The sequence below is a fragment of the Aureobasidium pullulans genome, assembly GCF_000721785.1.
Source record: "Aureobasidium pullulans EXF-150 unplaced genomic scaffold scaffold_6, whole genome shotgun sequence".
NCBI classification, from domain to species: Eukaryota; Fungi; Ascomycota; class Dothideomycetes; order Dothideales; family Saccotheciaceae; genus Aureobasidium; species Aureobasidium pullulans.
This window is the reverse complement of record NW_021941026.1, coordinates 79,841-103,532: the sequence shown is the minus strand read 5'-3', so window position 1 is coordinate 103,532 and position 23,692 is coordinate 79,841. Positions and strand designations below refer to the sequence as shown.

Below are 23,692 nucleotides of genomic sequence, written 5' to 3'. Positions count from 1 at the left end.
GATAATTGGAAAATGTGTTGTTTTGTGATGTTTCAATTACTGTGTAACAACTTTCGGTCTGTCTATGCTGCTTTTTTACGCCCTTTTTTTCCAGCACACTTTTGAGGGCTTGAATGATAATTCTCAAGCGTCATCTTGCTTGCACTATCCATCGCGCAAAGCGCTCCGAAATCTTCTTGATACCACTCCCTGGTCAGGATTCATAGAATCCCTTCTCCTACTTCAACTCACCCTTCTCTCATTGCTTTCGATGCTAGTTGAAATATCCCAGCATTCTCGAGCCTATGATGCGGCGCCCGAAGATTCTTTCGTCAACAAGCCGGCACCTGCGCTTTTCTATCGCTTCGCCTTCGAGAACAGCAGTTTGAAGCCGTTCTTGAGTGCGCGCATGTCGGGGTAAGGATGACGTTGGAGCTCGAACGCGTTGGGGATGATTTTGACAGGCCAAGCAGCAACCTTTGCTGAAGCGCCAGCTTTGAAACATAGGTCGAAGTAGCCGGGGTACTTGGGGTTGATGCAGAAAGCGTACATTGAGCGGATAGGGTTGGCTTCCGTGTAGGCGTTGAGCCATTCGTCTGTGCAAAGCAGGTAGTTAGCAAGATGAAAAAGTTATGGTGGATTGCGGGAATGGAGTGGCAAGACTTACTGGTAGCTTCTCTCGAGCCTTTTTGGAAGCGCTCGTCCGTCATGATTTCATCAACCTTCTTGGCCATTGCCTTGACGTGAAGCACGATCAACTCATCGAGATCGGAGTAGGTGTATTTACCGCCAACCTTGAGTGTTCTGCCCACCGAGAATTCGTTCTCCTTGTCCAGTTCCAGTACGTCAATATGTTGGAAGACGTTTTCTGATACTTTCCAGGTGACCGCCAAGTGGTCGAGTCCTTTTGATGACGGTCTGATAACAACGTCACCCTGTGCTTGTGATCCCAGGAATTCTTCTGCTTGTGCTGAGTTGAAAGGACGGAATAGAGGGTGCTTGATGACACGCTGTGCTCTCCCTGTCTTGGCATCCTTCTCTTGCATGGCGTCTTTACGGTCTTGAGCTTCTTGTTGTTCGTCCCATTGACCAGGCTCGTGGTCGAATTCGCGACGGAAGGGCTCACGCAGGTCGTCTTCTCTTAGCGAGAGACGTGCAGTAAAGCGCTTGGGTTCGATCTCGAGAAGCTTGGCCTGGACAGTCTGGTGGGTTTGCCAGACATGGCGAGGCTCGGCACCACCATTGCCAACACCAGCAGGGAAGTCTTGCTCGTTGACAGATCCGTCGATACCACAGTCCAGCTTGACATCGATGTGATCAGGGAAGGTACGCTTGATCGACACAGGCACGATCATGCCAGTGGTCAACGACTCCTTGGTCTCTCCAGTAAGCATGGTGAAGACCTCATCTGTTGACAGCAGGTAGAAGCTGCGGCGAAGCTCTTCGTATGGTTGTTGAAGTTCACCACGGATCAGCTCCAAGGTAGCCTTCTTCTTGAGACCAATCTTGCGAAGAATCTCCTCAGCATAGTCGTCGAGAACAAGGTCGTTCAGCTTGTCTTGGGCATCATCCTTGATGAGCTTGCGGACAACAGCGTTGGGACCAGCCTCATCAATCTCAGCCTTGACATCCTCTTCATCCATGTCGAGTGTGTCTGCCACGATCTTTCTTGCCGTTTCGTAGTCTTCAGGATGCACACGGGTGTTGTCCAAGTAGTCAGAGTCTGGCTCAGAATCATCGTATGTTATAAACAAGAAACTGGCACAGTTTTCGAAAATCTTGGCACCACTGACGGATGGTCTCTTGCCTGCATCAATATCGCCAACAAGCTCCATACGAGTGTTGAGATCACCACCGTTGATGTTGATAACCTTGAGAAGATGTGCTGCCTTGCGGGGACCAAGACCGGCGACGTATTGCAAAAGGTTGGCAGTGTAGGTATCGGCGACAGCCTCGTTGATGTCTACACCAACCAAGTTCACGGTTTCGATCATTGCCATCTCCAGATGCTTCAAGACCTTCTCCTGAGGAATCAAATTTTGGTTCGGCGTGAAAGAGATCGATGTGATGTCGCGACCGAGAGCAGCGTACTCCTTAAGCGGACTCTGCATGTATCTGGCAAGAGCGATACAGTATCTGGTGAGCGGAGGGACGGTGGGGTGTTCGGCAGTCGCTCGGTCGCTGGTGTAGTAGAGACGAGCGACTTCGTCGTTGGTGATGACAATATCAAGCTTGTCGCTCTGTTCAGAGCCATCCTCTTCTTCGTATGGTGTACCACGAAGGTCGTTGCTCTCGATGATTTCTTGAAGGTCCTTGTAAAGTCTACGAGTCTCGACCGAGAAACCAGAAACAGCGACAACATCAGGTTTGCGGCGTTCGACGAGATCAACAAAGGCGCCAACATCGGCACCATCGGGCAAGAACTTTTCCTTGTTGCCCATACGAATATCGACAAATTTGCCATTCTCAAGCAAACGACCGTTTTCATCGACATAAGCCCAACATATGGCATCGTTGCGCTTGCCTGCACCGTTGGAGAGAGCCAAAACACGAGGGGTGGTACCAAGAACCATACCACGAGGCTTGTAAGGAGCTTGATCGAGCTTGTTGGCGTATTCCTCCCTGCAAGCGCGGGCAATTTGTGCCTCACACTCGGTTTTGAGGTTCTCCTTGACGCCCTTAACGATGACGCGAGTAAGCTTTTCCAGTGCCATGTCCAGAGTTTCCCTACGTAGAGCGTTCCAGGCATCAGCAAGCTCACTGAAGTTGTCGGACATGATGTTCTTGTAGAGGCTGTCCTTGAATCCGTCCCAGTACTCAATACGAACACGGACATCAACAAGACCTTCGTCTTCAGCCTTGAGCATACGCAAGAAGAGCTCCGGCTTGGAGACAATCGATCTCAGATCCTTTCCGCGGAGGTACTTGAACTCATAGTATGGGTGTTCCTCGTCAATTCTTCGCAAACCCTTTTCGGTGCGGAAACAGTCGAACACACCGTCCATGTAGAAGTTCTGGCGCAACAGCTTTCGCATACGAGGGCTTTGCGCGAGCTCTTCTGCGAACATGGCCTTTGCAGCTGCAAGCAGTTGCTGGCTGTTCGAATACTCTGATCCGTCCACCAACTTGTCAGCCATGTCGTCGGGTCTCTCGGCAGGGTCCTCGGTGTACTGCCTCGTGCCAAGCTTGAGAGCGTTTTGCGCCAGAGCATCTGCAGAAATGCCGAATGCTCTGACCATGTGGTATGCCTGTCCAGCGCGAACCTTGTCCCAGATATTGCGCGTGCCTCTTGCTCTTTTCTGTGTACCATTGGTTTCCTGATCGTAGACAGTCGTGTCCTTGAGTTGGGCGGCGTATTGGAAGTGGAGATAGTCCTGAACGTCTTGCAGCTCCTCCATGGTAACTGCGACCGGAATCATGTCGTTGAAGATGTCATCGTTTGAGTCGGGCATTGAATCGCGGATGCTTTCGATGGACCTTGACAAGGCCTCACGCTTCTCGACAAAGGCTCGGTATTTGAGGTCCAATTCGTAGATCTCCCACAAGTCGCTGTTCTGCAACAGCCTTGAAGCCTTGATTTCGTGTTGGGGAGCATCTGGGTCGTTCTGGTTGGGTGAAAGAGGGACGCGCTCTTCGTGGATGAGGTAGTCTTTGCGATTGTGAAGGATGAAGGGGATTTCGAGTTCCTCAACGTTCATGAAGCGCAAGACATGACCAACAACCTCGCGGAAGGGCTCGACCAGATCGCGATCCAGACGCTTCTTGGGAAGCAGGAAGTTGGAAATCCAATGTGTCTCTTCTTGCATACGAGCCGTCATCTCCTCGTCGGACAAGTTCATCTCCTTGAAAGGCTGGCGAGCAAGCTGGTAACGTTCGGGCACATCCGTGTTGCGAATGATATTATCGGCCTCTGTCAACATCCTGTCCTGCAGTTGAGACGGCTCGAAAACATCCTTGAGTTCGAGCGGTTTGTCCAGACCGTCTTGGTTCTCATCACCCTCCTCTTGCAGCTGTAGTGCCCAGTCGTATTCAGTACCGTCACCAAAGGCGGCCATCATATCTTCCTGGGCAGATTCATCCAGGCCACTCTGCATGCGAAGTGGGTCGACGAAGCCTCTGCCTGGTCGTCGAACTTCAGCAGCATCGCGCATGGCTTCGCGCTCCTCGTCTGGGAATTCATCTTCCTCGATAAAGTCGGCGAATTCGTCTGCGTATGCTCTGGGTTCGCGGCCGTAGGCTCGGCCATCAGCGTCGGCCATCTCTTCATCGTCACTAAAGATGTCGTCGATGCCGCGCGCTTCGTTGCGATCTCGGTCTTCGCGATGACCACGCTTCAGTCGCTTGAATTTGCTCTTCTGGAGGTGTTAGCGCGTTGAGTGCTTGTTCGGCCAGTCGCAAGTAGTCACCTGTTCCTCTTGACGGCGTTGGTAGTCTGGATGCGTCTCGCCAATCAAGTCGAGATCTTCCTCATCAAGCAGAGCATCCTCAGCCTCGCGCTCTTCTCTTCTACGCTTCTTCCTTTCGCGACGGCGCTCACGGCGTTCCCCATCATCTTCTTCGTCTTCATCTACTATGAATCCTTCACGAATCTGGCCATGTGGTTAGAAGAACCTTCTTGGTGGGTCATGGGTGTGCGCACTTCTCTTTCGGCTTCCTCGTCATCGTCCTCTTCCTCCTCGCTGGAGTCGTCGATGTTTCCAGGGGCCTTTTGCTTTCTGGGGCGGGGCGCCTCCTCGCCCTCCTCAAAGTCCTCGTCTTCGTCGGTGCCGAGCTCGGCGTCGAGATCAAACAAGTTGGCGGTCGTCATGTCGATTGCGGTTCGCGATGTGTTGGTGAGAGCTGTCTTGTCGGCGGCTTAGGCGCGTCGTATAGGTTGATGATCAATTCGTTTTGCCGCGGTGCTGGAGAAGGAGGGAAGAATAGAGGTCGGGCAGCAAGCGCTTTTATGAGTCGAGGAAGAGAAGGTCAAGTGATGTTGATGAACAGACGAGTGCTCCTTGACCTTTGCTTGCCTTGGTGCTTGCCAGTAAACTGCGACTTGGACTTCCGTCACTCTTGGCACCTTCCCCCGGATGAACGTCGGCTAGATGGTCGCAACTGCCTGGCTGCAGGAGCTTGACAGACGGTGCTGCAAGAAGACGCTTGACTGGATCTTTCCCTATCTGACTTCTTTGCAATGGCCAAGTCCGAGTGAGTGCACTCCTCTGGTCGCGATTCAGCTACAACAATTCCAACACACCGACAGAACAAAGACTCCCAACTCTGCTGTGGAGAGATGGCTTGGCACGCGAGTCGACTGCCAAGGGCGGAAGTCTCTCTGGAACGAGACGGACGAAGAGCTGCCGTTTCGAATCACCACCAGCCTACGTCGACTTGTCTCAAGTCCATTTTTCTTACTCTGTCTCGCTCCTAGTCTCGTCTCCTGGATGCCTCAATATAACATGCTATTCGCTCGACACTCTTAATCATTCTCTGTTGTCGATTCTTTGCATTCTCGCACTCTTCCAATCTCGACCTTCTCCATCCAATCCAACAAAGCGGGATTCTGGCCCCACCCGAAAGACACCAAACCCCTTGTTGACGACGTGCATACGCCAAACACGTCCGAGATACTCGCTGATTGTACCTCGCAATTCACGCCCAACTACACTACCGCCCAATCATTGATTAATCCCGCCTAGAGGGACAGCCAATCACTTTCCCGGCTAAAGGAGTCGACCGAAACTTGCTCAGGAACTGAACGACACGACTTCCTCTACAGCTTCGACACACGCAAACACAACCGCCCATCATGTCGGACGCCTTCAAGACGAAGACGATGAAGCGCAAGAACGTCAAGGGTCTGGCCCTTAGCGCTCCCGCTCCTCGTCCTGCACAACCCGCCACGCCCGACGGTGAATCAACCGGTGGTCAAGATGGAGGCCGCGCAGACACACTTGAGATCGGAGTCGAGTTCAGGTTAGATCTCAAGAGCGAAGATCTACAGGTCATCAAAGAGTTGGGAGCAGGAAATGGTGGCACAGTCAGCAAGGTCATGCACACAGCTACCAAGGTTGTCATGGCACGCAAGATCATCCACGTCGAGGCAAAGAAGGAGATCCGAAAGCGCATCGTACGAGAGTTGCAAATCATGCACGAGTGTAACTCTTCGTCGATTGTATCTTTCTATGGCGCCTTCTTGAACGACATGGGCGATGTTGTCATGTGTATGGAGTACATGGATGTCGGGTGAGTGGACAGAGAGACACAGATGGCGCAAGACGGCCATGACTAACAAGACACACAGCTCACTGGACAGCATCTCTAAGAACTTTGGACCGGTGCGTGTCGACGTTCTAGGAAAGATTGCAGAGTCCGTCTTGGGTGGGCTCGCATACCTCTACCGCATGCACCGCATCATGCATCGCGACATCAAGCCATCGAATATCCTGGTCAACAGCAAGGGTCAGATCAAGTTGTGCGACTTTGGCGTCAGCAGTGAGCTTGACAATTCGGTGGCTGATACTTTTGTCGGAACGGGCACGTACATGGCGCCCGAGAGAATCCAGGGATCTCCTTACACAGTCAAGTCGGACGTGTGGAGTGTCGGTTTGTCGTTGATGGAGCTTGCCATCGGCAAGTTCCCCTTTCACAGCGAGAATGGCGAAGACGACGACCTGGCCGGCCCTCAGGGCATTCTCGACCTTCTTCAGCAGATCGTGCTGGAGCCATCACCGAAGCTTCCCAAGAGTGACGCTTTCCCCAAGATCCTCCACGATGTCATCGACAAGTGTCTTATGAAGAACCCTGACGACCGACCGACACCAGCAGAACTCTTCGAGACAGATCCCTTCCTGCAAGCTGCTAAGCGCACGCCTGTCGACCTCGAGGCCTGGGCTGTCAGCATGATGGAACGCCACAACCGCAAGTCTCACCTTGTGCCACAAATGTCGCCTCAGACAAAGCAGCTACTACGATCTGGAGGCAGAGAGCCTGAGAACCAGCCGAGTCCGGCATCCTCGTCATCGGGCGACATCCCTATTAGCACACAGTCCATGCCGCGCCACTCACAACGCCCGAGTTACCCTATGCGCACCTCTAGCGCTGGTCAGGTACCCATGGCTAGCCAACAGCCCATGAACCTGCCTATACGCCCTGCACCACCCGCCGCCTCCTTGTCACAACCACGCTCCGCACGCCGCGAGCCCGTGCCTACATCGAGGCCCGATTCGGCCCCGCGCTCGACGCCCAGACGCGCTCCCAACTACGATTACTCAAACTACGATGACATTGTCTCTGGCTACTACGACACAAACAACAAGTTTTAGAAAGATTACTGCGACATTTGTTCGAATTGGAAAACTGCCACCAGAAATAGCTTGGGATACACATCGAAGACTTTTGGCATGGTGGATCGCCCCGTCACTATCATTCAAGGCAGAATCATGCAGCGAGAGACGAGGAACAACAAGTTGGCCAACCAGACACCAGTACATCACCGACACAACCAGAGCGAAGCACTCAGTATTACCGCGAAAGGAAGCGATCATACCCAGATACCCACGTTTCGCGACGACTCAAGAGGAGGACAGGAAACTTGCAGCGGCATTGGTTCAAGATCAGGCCATTGCACACCCCTTTTCTTTTTGTCTGTTTCCTACAATCCATTGCACCGGCGTTTTTTTCCTTTAATTCTTCGACGCCACAAAGGAATCATCAGCGTTCTCATCTCGGGGTCTAACAAGGCAGGCGTTTTGTCCTTTCTCATGCGAGCATTCTGGATCACCCTTTCTTGCAAAAATCCAAATTACAACTTTTTCCCATCAACACGATCTTTTGCTCGAGAGGTCTTGCTGATTGCTCTCTTGCTCTCTTGTTCTCATGACTGTTATGTGTTCGCAACATCTCGCTGTCTTGTGAGATTTGGTGACTCCTTACTGCCGATCCACTACCTTTGTTGTGTTAACACCCATGGGCTTCTTGGTTATTAATATTGGTTGCCCAGTCATAGTGACATCGGAACTCATGTTCAGGGGTCCGAAGAGGGCTTACTAACCTGATCTCTTTCCTTTGCATGTTGTTGGCCTCATGATCATCGCATGAGAGAGTGGGTGTATGCTAGCACGACACTTTCAGTACATGAGCTTGGGTATGTTAGTACTTCATAGATTCGAAGCCGGCGTGTTCAGCAAAGTGGTGTTATCGTTTCTAGAGTGAAATTTCAACTCGATTTGTTCGGGATTCATGATGGTAAGGATGTTTGTCTTTCATCGTCATATTGATGAGGATGACAGTAGCAAATTGACGAAACAACGTGGTGAGGTTTCGAAGATTCTTCTTCAAATGATCCAAGAGAGCAACGTCGCTTCTCAAATTGGTAACGAACATGTGACGAAGAAAACATGGCAAAACGGCCCCCCAAGGGTCTCTGGCAAAATCGAAAACTGGTGAGACAGAGTTTGGTTAGCAGTTCTCCAACTACAAGGCTCCCCTCCATTTACTGAACGAGTATAATTGCATGCAGAGAGCCAATATGCTATCGAGAGAGATACATGAGACTATGGTGGAGGGGAAAGAAGAAGAATAGAAGTTCTGATGTTCGGGACAGGGTTGCCCCGAAAGCCAAAAGTGATCCGATTTTCGAGGCCGAATGCTTGTCCTTCTCACCTTCTTATAATCTAGATCAAGGTGGTCTAGACTGTCGACGAAACAATGTGAGGGGTTTTGTTGCCAAGTTCAGTATTCTGTTGCTTGATGAGGTCAACATACAGTTGAGCATGTCTGTGTGATTTGCGCTGTCATGGCCATTCTTGCCTGTCATAGAGTAATAGACACTATGATATCCACTGTGAAGCATTTGAAATCATAAACACGTGCTGTCGAATATTCTGCGCCGCAGGATGGATTACTGAACATCCAGCCGAGCTTACCGACGGATACAAAGTGTCACAATAGTATATGTCGCCTCTTGTAGAGCCGCGCCGTGCCGTCCGCCAGCAGATGACACGCAGGCAGGAGGTAGGTGTGCGACAAGAGAGACTATTGAGACATTCTGCGCCGCCTTAGGATTACTGAACGCATGACCGAAGAGGCTCAGCAGGTTCGACAAGCACGAGGTGATGATAGTGTGTTTCGCAGTGCTCGATCTCGAAGGTCCGCACGCGATATGCAGGGTCGAAGGAGCTTCGTGTCAGGAACAAATTGTCAGAAAGACATGTCGTACTTGCCACAAGATGCTCAAAATACATGTATGAATCAAAGTGTTCCTGCATATAGGCAAAAGTCATGACGGCGACAACTGCATATCGGTTGGACATTTCTGGATCAGAGCAGATGTCCTGTGATATCTCATTTGGATCTTTGAGACAGCAAGTCGAGCCTGAGATCAAACGTCTTCGCAGATGTGGCGGCAATCGGATCGTCCCAAAGATCTTTGTGCAACGATGGCTACTGCGAGATGGCGATTTGTCAAATCGAGAACGGTGAATGTGCATATAACTGACGGCTTGCAGTGATTGATGCACGATTCAAGGTGGTTGGTAACTGTTGATCGTGCAGTTGGAAGTGAGACATGTCGACTCCAGAAGGGAAAGTCAGATTTCGATGCCTGAGCCGCAAATAGGACAAATTGAACAGCGAATCACAATGTCGTCGGTCATGACTCCTGAAAGTCCTCTGACTCTAGATCCCGCGGCAGGTAAGACATTTGGATTAGGGGAAGTGATGTATCTCTTGCTATATTTCGCTCGAGCATGGGATGTCGTCGTTGATTGAGACCAGCATGCCGCACGGGATCGGCCGGGATTGCGATAGCCGAAGATCGAGAGAACGACAATAACGTCCCAAAAGAGTACTGCCGTCATATGGAAGGGTACATCCGCTACGCCAAGCGAGACTCCGGGGACAGACACACGGTAGATAGATGAATACCGAGACATTGATCGGATTTCTGGGTCGTCCCGCTTGGGAACATTATAGGTATTAGGGTTTGCGTTCGTGCTAGATGGCAAATACCCGACGATGTGAACAGAGTTGTGAGATAAGCTGCTTTTGAGAACGCGAGCTCTGGGCTCGACAAGTCATGTGCGGACCGGTTCGCTGTCGACATGTATTTCGTCCACCGCCAGAAAAGATGTGCTAGAGAAAGTTCCGTGAGGCCATGGTAGCCAAACATGATGATGTGATACTTTTGGCTCAACCTTGCTGCGAATAGATTGATACTTTCGCATGTTTGACGGTCAAATCCTGAAGCAAGAGTTGCAGTGTGTAGGTTCATCAATGTTGTCCGTTTCTAGGCCGTCGCTCCGATGAGCAAACATTGTCGAGATTGATCGTCGTCGGAACTGATCTTTGCATCGTGTTCGTCAAGCGACGGGGATCTTATCAAGAAATGACCTGTTCCGGAACCAATATCGGAGAAAGCCCATGCCTCTAGATATATTCAAAACAGCCATCTCATAATATCGCCATCATCATGCCATCAGCACACGGCTTGGATCTCTCGATACTCAGGTCAAAATAAGGCATCCAAGAGTGCGCATACAGATGTTCGAGATGTGTTTCGGATGCGACCGTTCGAACTTTGCGCGATCGGAGTGTTGATGAAGGACGCTCGTACGGAATCGGAGCTGCGCGCAATCTATCTGATTGATGCTGTTGATTGCTGGCGGTCGGGACACCGGGACGGCCGAAGCAGATTAAAAATCAAAGTCGATCAGGGAAACGCCTGTTCGTGCCACATCTGCACCCACAGACCATCCACTTGCTTCAAGGATTCTCCAGATCACAGCTGTGTCCTGGGGAACCACGAGCGTGTTTCAAGATCTTTGGTATCTTTCTGTCGGGACATGGCTTCCAGATGGCGCGCGCATGCATATGGAAGATGACATGGTCGGGATGTGCTTGTTTCTTTTGTCGGCTGGCCGGTTATTTATGATTTCGGAATGGGCGAGCATGGGATATTTGCCCGCGCGCAGACCGCCAGATCAACCAGACACTTATATGATAGATGGAGCGCATATCCCAAAACGTGTTTACTTTGCGAAGCTCATGTAACAGCTGATCCGTAATGGGTCCCCTAGAAAGGAGCTGTACCCAAAGTAGGCAACGGACCTTCTTTCCAGAAGAATTAACATTCGATGGCGGCAGTTGCAAGGACATTGAGGCTATGATGGTTAGTCGTACTACTGTCCAAAAGCATTGCAGCTTCCCCTTTTAGTACCCGTCCTTGCGTTCATGTAGGCTGTGCGCAGTGAGCCTATTTCGACAGGGCTGAATCGATCTAACCACACTTCCCTCTCGGCACTCAGTCATCATGATACTTATGACGTTGATTCACTTGTGCAAATGATGACTGTGTGCAAGGAGAATTGCAGAAGTCGCGATTACGTGGGTCGGAGATGTCCTGCAGGGCTGCGATCCTTGAGGCTGGGAGGCTTGCATCCGAAAGCCGCTCCGATTGTTTGGATATACCCAAACACATCTTGACCGCAGCGTCGGTGGCATCGCTTATCGTTTGTCGGATCGATCTCGTCTCCCAATGTTCATTCAGACCAATGTGTTGGAAGGTACCTGGGACCTGCATCTGCAAGTCTGGATACTAGCAGAGATGCCACGAGAGAAGAGTCGCAATTGTGTAACCCTCGACAGGTCATATTCTTTAGCGAGCGTGCCACTGTGAAAAGGTTAACGAAAATGGTCGCTTTACGTGGAATGCAAGCTCCAAGTTGGTCATGACCTACACGAACGAGCGAATCATTGCGCGACACTAGAGGAAACATGAAAGTGGTGCCAGATTGTAATTGTACTGGCGTTGATCCCACGCCGGTGCACGAACTGCACGCTGCTTGCACGCTGTGGTCTGGACACGGCGGCGCACCCATGAAATCGCCGAAGTATCGTGGTATGACGACGACCTGCTGGAACGTTATGGGATATCAACTTGAGAACAAGGATACCCAATGCTGAAGCAGGACCCAAAGCGATCAGGCGAGCCACCAACACATCCAAGGGCTTGGACGAGTTGAGTAGCGTGAGGACCGGATCGTGGCAAGTCGATGCCGTATATTAAAGATTTGCAAACCTTGCGTGAAGTAGACCGACCCCTCTCCCCTGAGCTGGGACGCTTTGACAGACTTGACGTCCATCATGCATGAGAAGCGTGTTTCCAAAATCATCCGTAAGCAAGTTGAGTGCTGCAAGAAGAGAGGGGGCCGGGTTTCTTTGCTTGCAGGATGAGATGTGGGATTTTTGCCGGTCATGGTTCCCCGGGAAAGTCTTCCCTCGACCGGTCGCACCTGCAAAATCTGCAAGTCATTGCATCGCATCGCACCAAGCTGGGATGGCATGCGTTCTCTTTTTCAGATTAACAAGATTTGTCACACCTACAAGACCCACGGGATAGCTCGCGAGTGTGGATCTGCAGCGCTTATCCACAAGATCGGGCTCTTCGAGATTGCGCGTGTCGGCTCGAGGGACATCACTGCGTGTCGGTCGTCTATTTTCCAGACTTGGCAACCGCCTAGTGCCGCCTGGCTATAGGCAGAGGCGTACTTCTTGTCTGGAATGGTACAATGGTCTTGAGAAGAAGGTTTGTGACCACTCCTCAAAAGGAGAGTCGCAAAGGTGGTGCCAGGGCTTCCTTCTAACTTTGGCAGATTCATGCAAATGCTGTCAGCGCTTCAACATGGCAGGGCCCGTATTTGGGAGAAGCGCGTCGTTGCACAGGCCGGCGCCTGTTCCTCGATTACCCGGAGGTGGAAGTCGTCGACTTCTGCGCTGTGGTTGGTCGAGGGCAAACGCCTGGCGTCAAACGGGCAAAGTGAACCGCCGCGCTCAGGCCAAACGTCTCTCCAAACCAAGACGTCTGCATCAATTAGCAGCACGCAATGGCGTAAACCCGACACCATGTCCATGGATGTTTGGGAGAAGGTGGACTCCGGCATTGATATGCGACGCACCGAATCTGCACAATCTCGGGCAGATTTCCTGCTCGATTGATGCGTAGATTCGTACTGCAACGTCCATGCTTTTCCCATGCCCACTCCTTTCCAAACCCTCATCCTTACAAGGCCCAATCCTCAATACCCAGCTCAACGGCTCAGGATGATCCGATCCAGTCCGCGCTGCACCGGAGCTTCTTGGTTGCAGTGGATCTCGCTGCAAGAGGCAAGTCCAATGTCTGTGTCGTCCGCATAGATGTCTAGTTGACTCAAGTGGCACCCTTTCTGGCACATCTGATTTGACGCCCGACCATTTGGCTAACTCTAAATCGTGACTGAACCTTGTCATTGAGTAGAGGGCATGATGAGTTCGGCCTCCACTGCAATCAGCCCGTCTGAAGGGAACCATAGCTCGAAGGCCACTCGGCCGGGACCCAGATATAAAGTCTTCGTACCTTCTCCAGAGAACGACCATTGGATCAGATCAATTCATCTTCATTCTTCATCTTCAAGCTTCCTCCACATTCTTCCATCTCAGAACATCATTTTCTGCTTGGCTGTCATTGATTCAAGTCGAAAGTTTATCTCCACTTCCGCAAGTTTATTCCAGCTGAACTTCACCCCGGACACAACTTCCGTTCTATCCTCTCTATCCACTTCCCGCCAGCTTTACCACAGTTTGAATCTTTATCATTGTCCAATCTTCGGTACGTACGAGTCAAACAATAGGCTTGAGCGTTATCAACGTCTAGCTGTTTCTTTCACCGGCTCGGTCCTTCCCTTGCCTGACATGTCTCGCATCCCCATGGAGAAGAGGGCTGGCAGAGGAAGAGATTCCAAATTTCTGACTTCAAGCCTCAAAAGCCATTGCCCTACCATCGCAACGTATATGTTGTGACCACGACCCCTCCATCTTTTACACTTTCCCACCTCTCCTCTACCATCTTCACCACCGACCTTCCACTACTATGTCTCGACCACATAACACAGCTGCTAGACGATCAAGGCAACATACTGATCAGACATCTCCGCAGGTCAGAAGTACAACACTCGCTAGACCCCAAACAACAAGGACCCGGAGGCCATCTGTTAGACGACATCATTCAGTTCAACATCATATACCAGAAGAAGATCGATTCTTGAATCTTCGACGATCGGCACGAATTGCACAGCAACACCAAGACCATTTTAGACAACTCCAAACCCAAGAAAATCACCAATCATCAACAATGGCAGACGTCGCACGCCGCACTTATGCTCGCAATGACCACGGTCCTCGCAGTGTTGAGTAAGTTTACGTCTTTCTTTGCGCCACCCATGAACGACGCATTCTCTCGTCTCCACTCTCTAGCCTCCCTTCTCCACTTTCCTACACCCGATGCTTGGGCATCAGTGGTCTGTCTCCTTGTGAGCCGTGCTTCTGCAAGATCCAGCACGGGTCTAGTTTCAGATCTTGGTTAGCATTCTGCCTACACCCAATGGTCTCCATATCATGTTGTACAAGACGTGCATGGCCAGGCGATATCAACAAAGACCATCGGCATCGTAATGTCTACTTGACATGCCTTGCCACTACATGTTTCTCATATCTACCCATCTTCACTGCCTAGACCCGATGTCTCTCATTTTCCTCACCTCTCATACCTTACCTTCAACTTTCCCACCACACAACCAAAACAATGGCGAGACCACAACTAACGCAATCTCAAAGATCTCGCCGCAGCTCCACTCGCAACGACTACCCCTCTCCCACCTCCACCCGTAGTCGCGAACCAACCTCCCCCTACTCTCTCACCATCACCACCGCCCCATCTTCTTCCGTCTCCCCCTCGACCCCCTTCACAACCCGCATCCTGATCTCCTCGCGCACCCGCACCCGCACCCCTCTCCTAGCCGTCTGCTCTCTAGTCACAGAATCCCACTCTCCTCTCCCAGCCGGCTACCTGCACGCTGCCAAACTCATGGATTCTGTTCAAGAACCCACGAGAGCAGATTTGGCTGCTGTGAGCAGAGAGAGAAGGGGTGATGTGGTTGGAGCGGCGGGGTTCGAAGGATTGTGTGTTAGAGAGCAAGGGAGCTTTAGGGTTAGAGTTACTTTGGCGGTGATGACGGGGGATGTTTATGAGGCTGTTGCTGAGGTGGACAGTGCTGTGTTCAGAGTCGGTGGGGGTAGAGGTGGTGTCAATGGGGTGAAGTATTAGGCTGCGTTTGTTATTTGGGGATCTTGTTGGGTCTTGTTTCCGGCGTTGGGTGTTGGAAGGGGGGTCCAGGTTTTGGGGACGAGGGATGAAGCATGGTGGATGGAAGCATCAAGGTTGTACGATGATGAGCATGAGGATGGCGATGAGGACGGTATGATTGCATGGAGTTGCAAGAGCTGGTGATCTCACGAGATCAAAGTGCTGGTGCGATGAAGGGGAAGGAGTTGGATCTCTGTTTCCTCCATTTGTCTTGGGATACACTCATTGGGGCGTTCGTCGGAATCTATGGGAACACAAAGAAGCATGATTATGGGAACAAGCATTTTACGTATCACTATGGAATAATGAAAGCGAAAAACGAACATCACAAAATCTCACTCAGCCATTTGTTTCAAATCTGCTTTATCTACTCTACGACTACTCTGATATCCACATCTCCCGAGTTCATTGTTTTCTGGAAGTGAGATTCAGCTACGATTAGGCAAACTACTTTCCAGATCCACGAACCTTCCGGTGAAACATTCTTGGTGCTGTTCTCTGTGCGGCATTCAATCCCAAAATCAACCTGCCGAATGCAAAGTGATATCAGATCACTATACATTTTCAGCGAGAGTTACATCTTGGCTCCCCTTCCAAGACTGCACTCTCCTAGATCGACATGTCAGCATAGAGGATGGACTTCAACATTGATGACATTTGCACAAAACTTCACGAATCCACGCCTTTCCTGCACAGCTCCGCGTTCCAAAAATTGCGTCCAATTCTCAATCTCCCTTGACCTATCCAATTACTCCAGAGCAGAAATTCCCATCCAATAACCCAAAAAAAAGTGGAGAGATCTCCTCCCACCACCTCATCAACCCTTTCGCTCCGTCCACCCTCAGTCCGCCATCACCCTCCTACTCCTACCTTGCAGGCAACATACCCTCAAATTGCGCCGCCCCCTCCACAGGCAATATCCACTCCATCCTCTGCGCGGTATAAATCTCCACACTAGGTTTCTTCCCCTTCAACACTTCCAAATCGTCAAAACAACCCGCTCTGACGACTGCAGTTTGCAGCTTTCCTGATTCATCCACAGCGCCACCGTAAAGAGGTGATCCTATAGCGAGCCAAAGATTAGTGATTTTGCGTTTAGGATATTGAAATGGGAAGGGGAGGTATGGGAGGGAGAAAACAAAACCGACCACAATCTTTACAGAAATAATTAACATATCGTTTTCCCGAATCCGAAGTTTTCGGATTTTCCACCGGTGACGAACCGCTGAGTTTCAGGTCGGTGGTGGAGACGATGAAGTTTAATGTATACACCGAGCCGGAGATTTTGCGGCAATCGGTGCAGTGGCAGAGAGCCTGTGTTGTATACATCAATTACAATATCCAAATCACGGGGATAGGGGTTTGAGGAGTGGATTAGGCGGAAATAATGGGTGAGCAGGCAAGGATAGAGGAGGTGCAAGCTTACAATTGCATGCGGTTCACCACTCAATTCCAACTGAATCTTTTTGCAAAAGCAGGAGCCGTGGAGGGGGGAAGAAGACATGATCGAGATACTGAAGCAAGAATATCAAGTGAATGGAGGTTGTTGCGATAGGATCAAGTATTATCTCGTCTATTGTGGGGAAAGAATGTGCTTTTGTAGAGCTGTATTGCTAAGGACAACTGGCGACGACGGGCTTTTTTTAGGCAGCGACGTTTGGCGTGCGATGAGGCTTTGAAGTGGAGGAGATGAAGAAAGGTCGTACGATGTTGATTTTGGACAAGGCTACAATGATAGGAATTGGCTGTGCAATGGTTTTTGTGATATGGATACGTGGTTAACTTGAACTAAGGCTTGTGTTGTGGTGGTGCGCAACAGGTGGTCTTCGTCCTCCGCGGTCGCGCGGGTTGCAAAATTTGACTATGTCTGTTGTTGGGGGGCGCACCCTGTCCTATGGGTAGCATCAGGTTGTCTCTTGTACATCAACAACGATCGAGAGAGCTACGTAGCCAGTGCAAGTCCATGATGTGACAACTGAGGTACTTCGATATTTGCGACATCTACCATAAAAAACAGTGGTTCGGTCGAAATTTCGTAGTGATTCACAATGCGTGAACGATGATTAAACAACTGGTATGCAGTCCCCATTGCGAAGCCAATCATCCCAGCGCAAACGCCCTCCAATGCAAATCTAACCCAAGTAAACCGGAACACCATAAACAACCGTTGCCGCACCATTCAGATATCTCAAAGTACACGCATCTCGACTCAACATGACGGCCCCCGCAAGACTGTTCTTCCTATCCCCCTCTTCATCTCTCATAACCAGACGACTTCTGCTTCTACCACCGGGTGTGCGCGATGGCGTTTTCGAAGGTGTCTTGGGCACAGATCTTCCTCTCTTGCGAGGCGTCTTTGGCGGTGCGAGTTCTCTGGACGAGACAGCAGGCGCAGAGGACCAAAGACCCCATTGTTCGCCTAGCTTTACGGAGAAGCGATCGATATCTTTGTCTGTGACGTCCCAGAGTGTGGCGACGACGGCCATGCAGAGACCTTCTCTGTTGTCGTTACGGTGGGGCTTGGCTTCATCGTCTGTGTTGATGTCTTCGAGTCGCTTGCCAGCGATGAGATAGCTAAGTGGTACGCTTGTGGGTTCGAAGTCGCCGTACTCGGTCACGCTGCCGCTCGAACAGCCCATCAACCAAACTACCTCTGCACACTTGTCGAGTTTCTTGATTGTGCGTTTGCAGATATATTGACTCCCGCTGCCGTGACCAAAGTAGAGCATCATATTTTTCTCCGACAGAGCGGTTGCGAATTCCTTCTCTGTTGGTGCGCGATTGTTGATAGACTGCCAGGCTGAACCAGAGGCCTTCGTCAAGGAATCAAGTAGTGGTGCCATGGTGGTCTGTGTTCTAGACAGATCTCCAGAAGGATTGAGGATGGATGCTCCAGATTGCTTGTTAACAAAGTACCTCTCCAAAGTGTTGTCCTTCATTTGACGACGCATAGCAAGAATGCGCTCCCGTAGAGTGAGCATACTTCCAACTCTGCTTACACTGACGTTTTGCAGGCAAGGCATACTTTCCCAAGGGAAGGCATGTAGCCTCCGGTCCAAGATGAGGATCAAGTGGTTTTGATCGGCTTCATTGAAGTTGGCTGCTTCGTGATAAGATCTCAAAGCATCCATGGTCTCGGTAGCCATGACATCGAAATCAACTTCATCGTAGGCATTTCGTTCGCCATTGAATTGAAGGATGTCGATGACAAAGTAGAGAAGGTCCAGCACTTGTTCGTCCATGTCGACTTCGCCATCATGATCATCACCAAGACCAACGAACAGCTCGACGATGTTGGCATCCAGCACAAGCTTTTTCGCTTTGCTTTTAGTCCCTTGTCTCGAAGGCAAATGTCGGTCCAAAATTCCATCTAGCGACTTTCTGAACCGAGCCAGTAGGGCCGAGTCTTTACGATGCTGAGATAGCACACCCTTGAAGCCACCAAGCCAGATACTCTCGATGTTGATTATCAGTTCCTGCATGCGGAGGTCAAGTGCTTCTCTCTCTTCCCACCAGCTATGCTTTGCTTCTGGTGTCATAGCACTGGGTGGCTTGCTGCATGTGTAATTCGAGAGCTCGATGATCTCTTGCAGCTCAGCCTTACCAGACTCAAAGTCAAAGGTTGGAGACTCCTCATCGCCTTCGATATCTTGCATCTTGTTCCGCGTCATCGGTAGGCGTAACAAGAAAGGTGCCTGATTTGCTCGGTATCGCACGATATACAGCTCATTGTGGTCTTCGCTCAACGTCAAAGATACAGCGGTCCAACTGCTGGGGATGATATCAACGTATTCTCTCTGGAATCTTGCTGCAGACAGATGGCCGTTGAGATCTTGCGCCGCATATTGGATGGCAAGATCATGGTTGGTAAAGTCTTTCTCAGCCTCGACTGTACACATTTCTCGGGAAGCTGCTTCGATACGAGACATCTCGATAGAGCAAGCGGCACGCGTAGGATGCAAAGCCCCAGACAAAGACAAACTTGCATTGATAGCAGAAAGGAGGAGCATGGCCTTTGAACCAAGTCCACACAACTGATGAAAAACTGACATGCCAGCTGTGGTTGCGGATCGACGTTGAATAGCGACAAGACGTTCCTGTGCTTCGCAAAGGAATTGTGCGAACTCGTCGTCGGCGCGTTTTTGGCGGTTAACTTTCTTTGGGGTAGTAGTAGTCGAGGGAGACAAAGAGCTCGAAGGAAGCGAGACTTGCGTCGATATCTTCTTACCAGTGCTAGTTGATAACGCAGGCAAGGAGATAGTTGACTCAGGCAAGACGTTGAAGGTGAAGTCTAGCGCTAGCTCATCCCCAAATTTGCGAAGCAGTCCCTCTGCCATTGCCAACTGTTGTAGGACCTCTTGCGTTGAGTCGTACTTCATTGAGTCGGCCCGTTTCAGTAGCTCAAGACCAAGATCAGTCTCACCCTGATTGAGTAAAAGGAGGCCACGCTGCCTTAGTGCTGCAGCGCAAAGGCTTGACAAAGGTACATTGTCCTGGTTAGATACGGCAGCATGAGCGGTAGCTTTGAATTTCGTGCTTGTTGGCTTGACCGCTTTGATCAGAGAAGCCTTGACCGCGGGACCTTTGGTTGCAGCACGTTTGGTAATCCGGGGAGCGGTGGTATTGGTGACTGGAGCCTTGTCCGATTGTGATTTGGCCGGCTCAAGCTTGTCAACAAAGCTCTTGGACGCCAGTCGAGACGCCATTGATCCGGCTTTTTCATACTCCTGCTGAGCAGCTTCCCAGGTCTCTTCATCAATTGCATAGATGTTACCCCGGGTAATCCCCAACTTCACTAGGTCAATAGAATCAACAAACTCATCCTCGTCAATGAGATTGTCAGACTCAATGCCTTCGATGTATGCTTGAGCTTGCCTTTGTACCAACACTCTAGTGCGCAGCTCAGGCACACCCACTCTGGAGAGCAGATTGTCCGCTTGGTCTAAGTAGTACATGGCTTCGGGGCGCAGACCCTGGTGAGCATACATGTCTGAAAGATGCAGAAAGCTGCTCAATAGATGAGGTATAATCAGCGAGAACCCGGCGCCTTGTCGAGTAGTGGGGACTGTTTCTGATGTAGTCTCGGATCCAGTGTCCGAGATGGCGAGTTTATCAACCGCCGTGACAAGTTCTTCTTGGAATGTGACCGTGAGAGATGCAGAACGCTCAGCTTGAGGAGCATACTGGGCCTCCAAGAACGACAGAGTTCCCTGGCACGCTGAGACGTAGCGCTTTGCGTGGACCATAGCCTGTTTTACTTGACCTATGCTTCTGGAGTACAAAGAACAGACAAAGGCAAATTGCGCTCGGAGTACTTGAGCATGTAGCTTGGTAGTATGGTCTACAGCAGGAAATGAACGCATACACTCGGTAGCAGATATCATGGACTTTGTTGCTGGACCGATTCGTCCAAGAGCCGTCAATGTCTCTGTTTTTGCAAGATGCCATTCGAGTCTTGCTAAGACCGGAACATCCGGTACGCTTGACAAAGACTCTTCGCTGTCGATAATCCGACATGCTTCAGTCGAGTAGCCAAGTCGCAAGTACTGCAGAGCAAGCTGAGATGAGGTATGCAGAATAGATGACCGCTCGGGAGTGGGCCGTAAATGATGTATGTGAGAAAGTGCTTGAAGTGCTTCAAGACAGGAACCGTCTTTGCCTTTCATGGCCAGAAAAGAAGCCGCGAATTGTAACTCTGATACTAAGATATCAACATCATCGACTCTGGCCACAATTGACTTCCAATCTGTGGTTGATTCTGACAAGAGTGTTAGCGCTTTTGTCCATTTTGCAATGTCTTCAACAGAAGCTTCTCTAGCCTGGAAAGCTTGTGTCAATGACAGAGACGTCCTCAGATAGACCGCATATGGTTCTAAACCATGATCTTGACCCAAGGAACCATCCACAATCTGACTGGTCATTGCGATCTCCTTGGTTTTCTCGCCAATCAGGCCTGGGAATTCATTTGAGTATCGGAGTACACGGGCGCACACACGAGCTTGCCGAAGTGGGTAGGCGTTTGCATCATATATCTCCAAGATTCGATTGCATAATTGTTGTAGATCCGTGGTTATCCTCCTACGATGTGACGGCTTGAACAAATCTTCCTCGAAGAGTGCTAGTTGAATTTCGAGCAGGGCGGCTCTTTCCAATCGGTCCATAGATTCATCGTCGAAGAAACTGATATTTTCGCTGTCTTTGGCTGCAATCGTATGATACTCGTGTAGATGTCGCTTCAACAACTGTGCCTTTGAATGTGTCTGTAAGATGATTGACAGCGGCTTCTGGTTTGCTTCTTGATTCAAATCCCGCAAAACACCGGATTGGAGCTGAACTCGAATGGACTCGACAAATGTGGAGCAGGATTTGGAAACGCTTCCTAACTTCTCCAATTTGGCTGCCAAGAACCCAGCTTCTTGATATACGGGACTGCGATTCCGCAGAACGTCCACCGATGCTTGGAGGCATCGTATAGCCAGAACCGACGGCTCTTCGGATGCAGTGTTCAAGAGTTGGAAACAACGCCAAAGCAGATTGGAGATGTTGACCACGAGGTGTTCCGCTTCTGAATCGGACTGGAGGTCTATCAATTGTGTACAGACTTCGAGATTATCCAGGATCACCTCGATATGATCATGAGACGAAACCAAGGATTTACAAGCGTAGATGCTGGAGCTAACAAAAGGACTGACCAGTTTTGAAGTAACATCGGCACGTTCTTTGCTATCAGTACCTTTGACGCACCAGAGAAGGATGGTAGTGCATAGACAAGCGATTTCACACAAAGTAGATAGTTGTTGATCTATCTCTGTCGTGGTCTGCCGATCGAGATCAGGCGTCAATAGTTTGATGGTGATCTTGCGCAGCTTAGTCAACTCCACTAGTAGGTCATCCATTGACAACGTAGTTGGTCTGTCGTCCTTCAGCGCAGAACTGCAGAATTTTAGCTGATTGCGCATCGAAATCGAATCGAGATGAGCGTCGCGATGAAGACCCAGAGCCAAAGAGCGAATTCTAAAGAGTAGCATTGAGCTAGAATTTGTAGTGCTGTCTGATGCCAGGGACATGGACTCGGTATATCTCAAAGCTTCGTCTTGCATGCCGAACGACTCGGCGAGGGCACTGAGAGATCTGTACAGAGCAATCGGAAGCGCGTTGGTAACGGAAGCCTTCTTTTGGTCCAAATCGACAAGCGCGGCCACAGCATTGACAGCCTCGTTGTACGCGTGAAGGCCCTCATTGCCAACACGCCTTCGGTAAGCATCGAGAAAGCGAACAAGTGGCTCATGAAGTTCTTTAGATAGATCTGCCTTGTGACCAGCCAGAGGCCACCACTTCTTTTGTATAAGAAGCGCCGTGCTCTGTAGCTGAAATACAGTATGTGGAGAGGCGCATGTCTTGAAGCTTTGAGCATCATGGTCCACCGACGCAGATGGAGATGGACACATGGACAACATGAGTTTTGACACAGTATCCAATTGTGTTGCAGCCTTGGTTCTGTCTTTTGTCTGCTCTGCACAACGCAATATCAGCGAGGCTGGAGAGATGTCGTTGTCGAGCAGCAGATGAGGCAGTGAAGCCTCGATAGTCGCAGGTGGACCGGAGTTGGCAATCAGTCGCAAGACAGTCAGGTGGTAGGAAATGGCCAACGACATGACGTCTACATGGACAGTGCGACATTCGAGACTCAACAGTGTTGCTAGGGTTTCCTTCTCCGAGGTGGATGGAAGGTTGGCTCCTTCAGACCTTTTGTGTAGACATGCTTTGAGCATGCGCAACTCTTTCATAGCCAAAGTATCCATCCCAAGAGCGACGAGCTTCGAGGACAAGGCAAGCATGCCCTTCTCCAGTTGTAGGGACTCATCTGTGGCAGATCGAGCAGAGCGAAGATGGGCAAAAGCGATACGGGCGCACTCAGCGACGGTTGTCAGGCCAGACAAGGCTGTCTTCTTAGGCTTCGGCGACAGCGAGGGAGAGGATGGGCTTGTCTTGGTCGCATCAGTCAAGACTTTCAACGAGACATTGACGACTTCTGTGGCGAGTTTGTAGCGCTCCAACACCGTCAAGGTCGTGGTCGCATCCGGAGCAGCATTGGGGGTCGTCTTAGTTCGAGTCGTCCTTGTCGGCGCAGGCCTGCGGGTTGTTGTCTTTGCTGGGGTCTTTGTAGGCTTCGCAGTTGGGTCTTGGGCAGATGCTAGAAGGGCCTGCAGAGTGGTGCTGGTGGTTGGAGCGCATGACGATGCAGTCGCTATCGCTTTGCGCACCAGGTCGGCCGGACTTGTCATAGGTGGCATGCTTGGAACGATTGTCGCTGCATGTTAGTCTGCCATCATGGTGTTTCGAAAGCACGAGCGGCCGACAACAGCCTCAGCCTTGATTCGTTTGTTCGCCAAAGAAACATGCACTTCATGCCCTGTCCCCGCAGCAACCGCTTCGGCCCGACTGTGCCGGCGTGGCGTTGTGCCCTAAACCTCGGAGCGTTGACACTCCAAGATCCGTCGAGTCGAAATAATTCCACCAGACCAACAAGATTCGACTCAGATACCACCACCA

The 23,692-nt window shown here is 50.6% G+C and overlaps 6 protein-coding genes across 6 annotated transcripts; 2 read left to right on the top strand and 4 right to left on the bottom strand.

Annotated features, from left to right (window-relative positions):
* Positions 1-97: 97 nt before the first annotated feature.
* Positions 98-5,132, bottom strand: M438DRAFT_315578 (transcription elongation factor SPT6). The gene is made up of 4 exons (XM_029902660.1): positions 4,619-5,132; positions 4,386-4,568; positions 647-4,334; positions 98-575 (listed from the first exon to the last, which is right to left on the bottom strand). The coding sequence occupies exons 1-4, from the start codon at positions 4,784-4,786 to the stop codon at positions 337-339; spliced, it is 4,278 nt and encodes a 1,425-aa protein (XP_029761902.1). The 5' UTR covers positions 4,787-5,132; the 3' UTR covers positions 98-336.
* Positions 5,133-5,770: 638 nt separating this feature from the next.
* On the top strand, positions 5,771-7,286 carry M438DRAFT_270582 (MAP kinase; the record flags this gene model as incomplete). Its single annotated transcript, XM_029900401.1, has 2 exons — positions 5,771-6,207; positions 6,266-7,286. 2 exons carry the CDS (start codon positions 5,771-5,773, stop codon positions 7,284-7,286), a joined length of 1,458 nt encoding a protein of 485 aa, XP_029761901.1.
* A 1,601-nt stretch (positions 7,287-8,887) lies between these two features.
* On the bottom strand, positions 8,888-9,645 carry M438DRAFT_183632 (uncharacterized protein). The gene has a single exon (XM_029899203.1). It carries the CDS (start codon positions 9,450-9,452, stop codon positions 9,027-9,029), a length of 426 nt encoding a protein of 141 aa, XP_029761900.1. The 5' UTR covers positions 9,453-9,645; the 3' UTR covers positions 8,888-9,026.
* A 4,483-nt stretch (positions 9,646-14,128) lies between these two features.
* On the top strand, positions 14,129-15,100 carry M438DRAFT_333670 (uncharacterized protein; the record flags this gene model as incomplete). Its single annotated transcript, XM_029903638.1, has 2 exons — positions 14,129-14,187; positions 14,611-15,100. The coding sequence occupies 2 exons, from the start codon at positions 14,129-14,131 to the stop codon at positions 15,098-15,100; spliced, it is 549 nt and encodes a 182-aa protein (XP_029761899.1).
* Positions 15,101-15,840: 740 nt separating this feature from the next.
* On the bottom strand, positions 15,841-16,740 carry M438DRAFT_344171 (uncharacterized protein). Its single transcript, XM_029905151.1, has 3 exons — positions 16,566-16,740; positions 16,288-16,453; positions 15,841-16,202 (listed from the first exon to the last, which is right to left on the bottom strand). Exons 1-3 carry the CDS (start codon positions 16,641-16,643, stop codon positions 16,006-16,008), a joined length of 441 nt encoding a protein of 146 aa, XP_029761898.1. The 5' UTR covers positions 16,644-16,740; the 3' UTR covers positions 15,841-16,005.
* Positions 16,741-17,088: 348 nt separating this feature from the next.
* On the bottom strand, positions 17,089-23,493 carry M438DRAFT_344168 (uncharacterized protein). Its single transcript, XM_029905150.1, has one exon. It carries the CDS (start codon positions 23,431-23,433, stop codon positions 17,272-17,274), a length of 6,162 nt encoding a protein of 2,053 aa, XP_029761897.1. The 5' UTR covers positions 23,434-23,493; the 3' UTR covers positions 17,089-17,271.
* Positions 23,494-23,692: the final 199 nt, after the last annotated feature.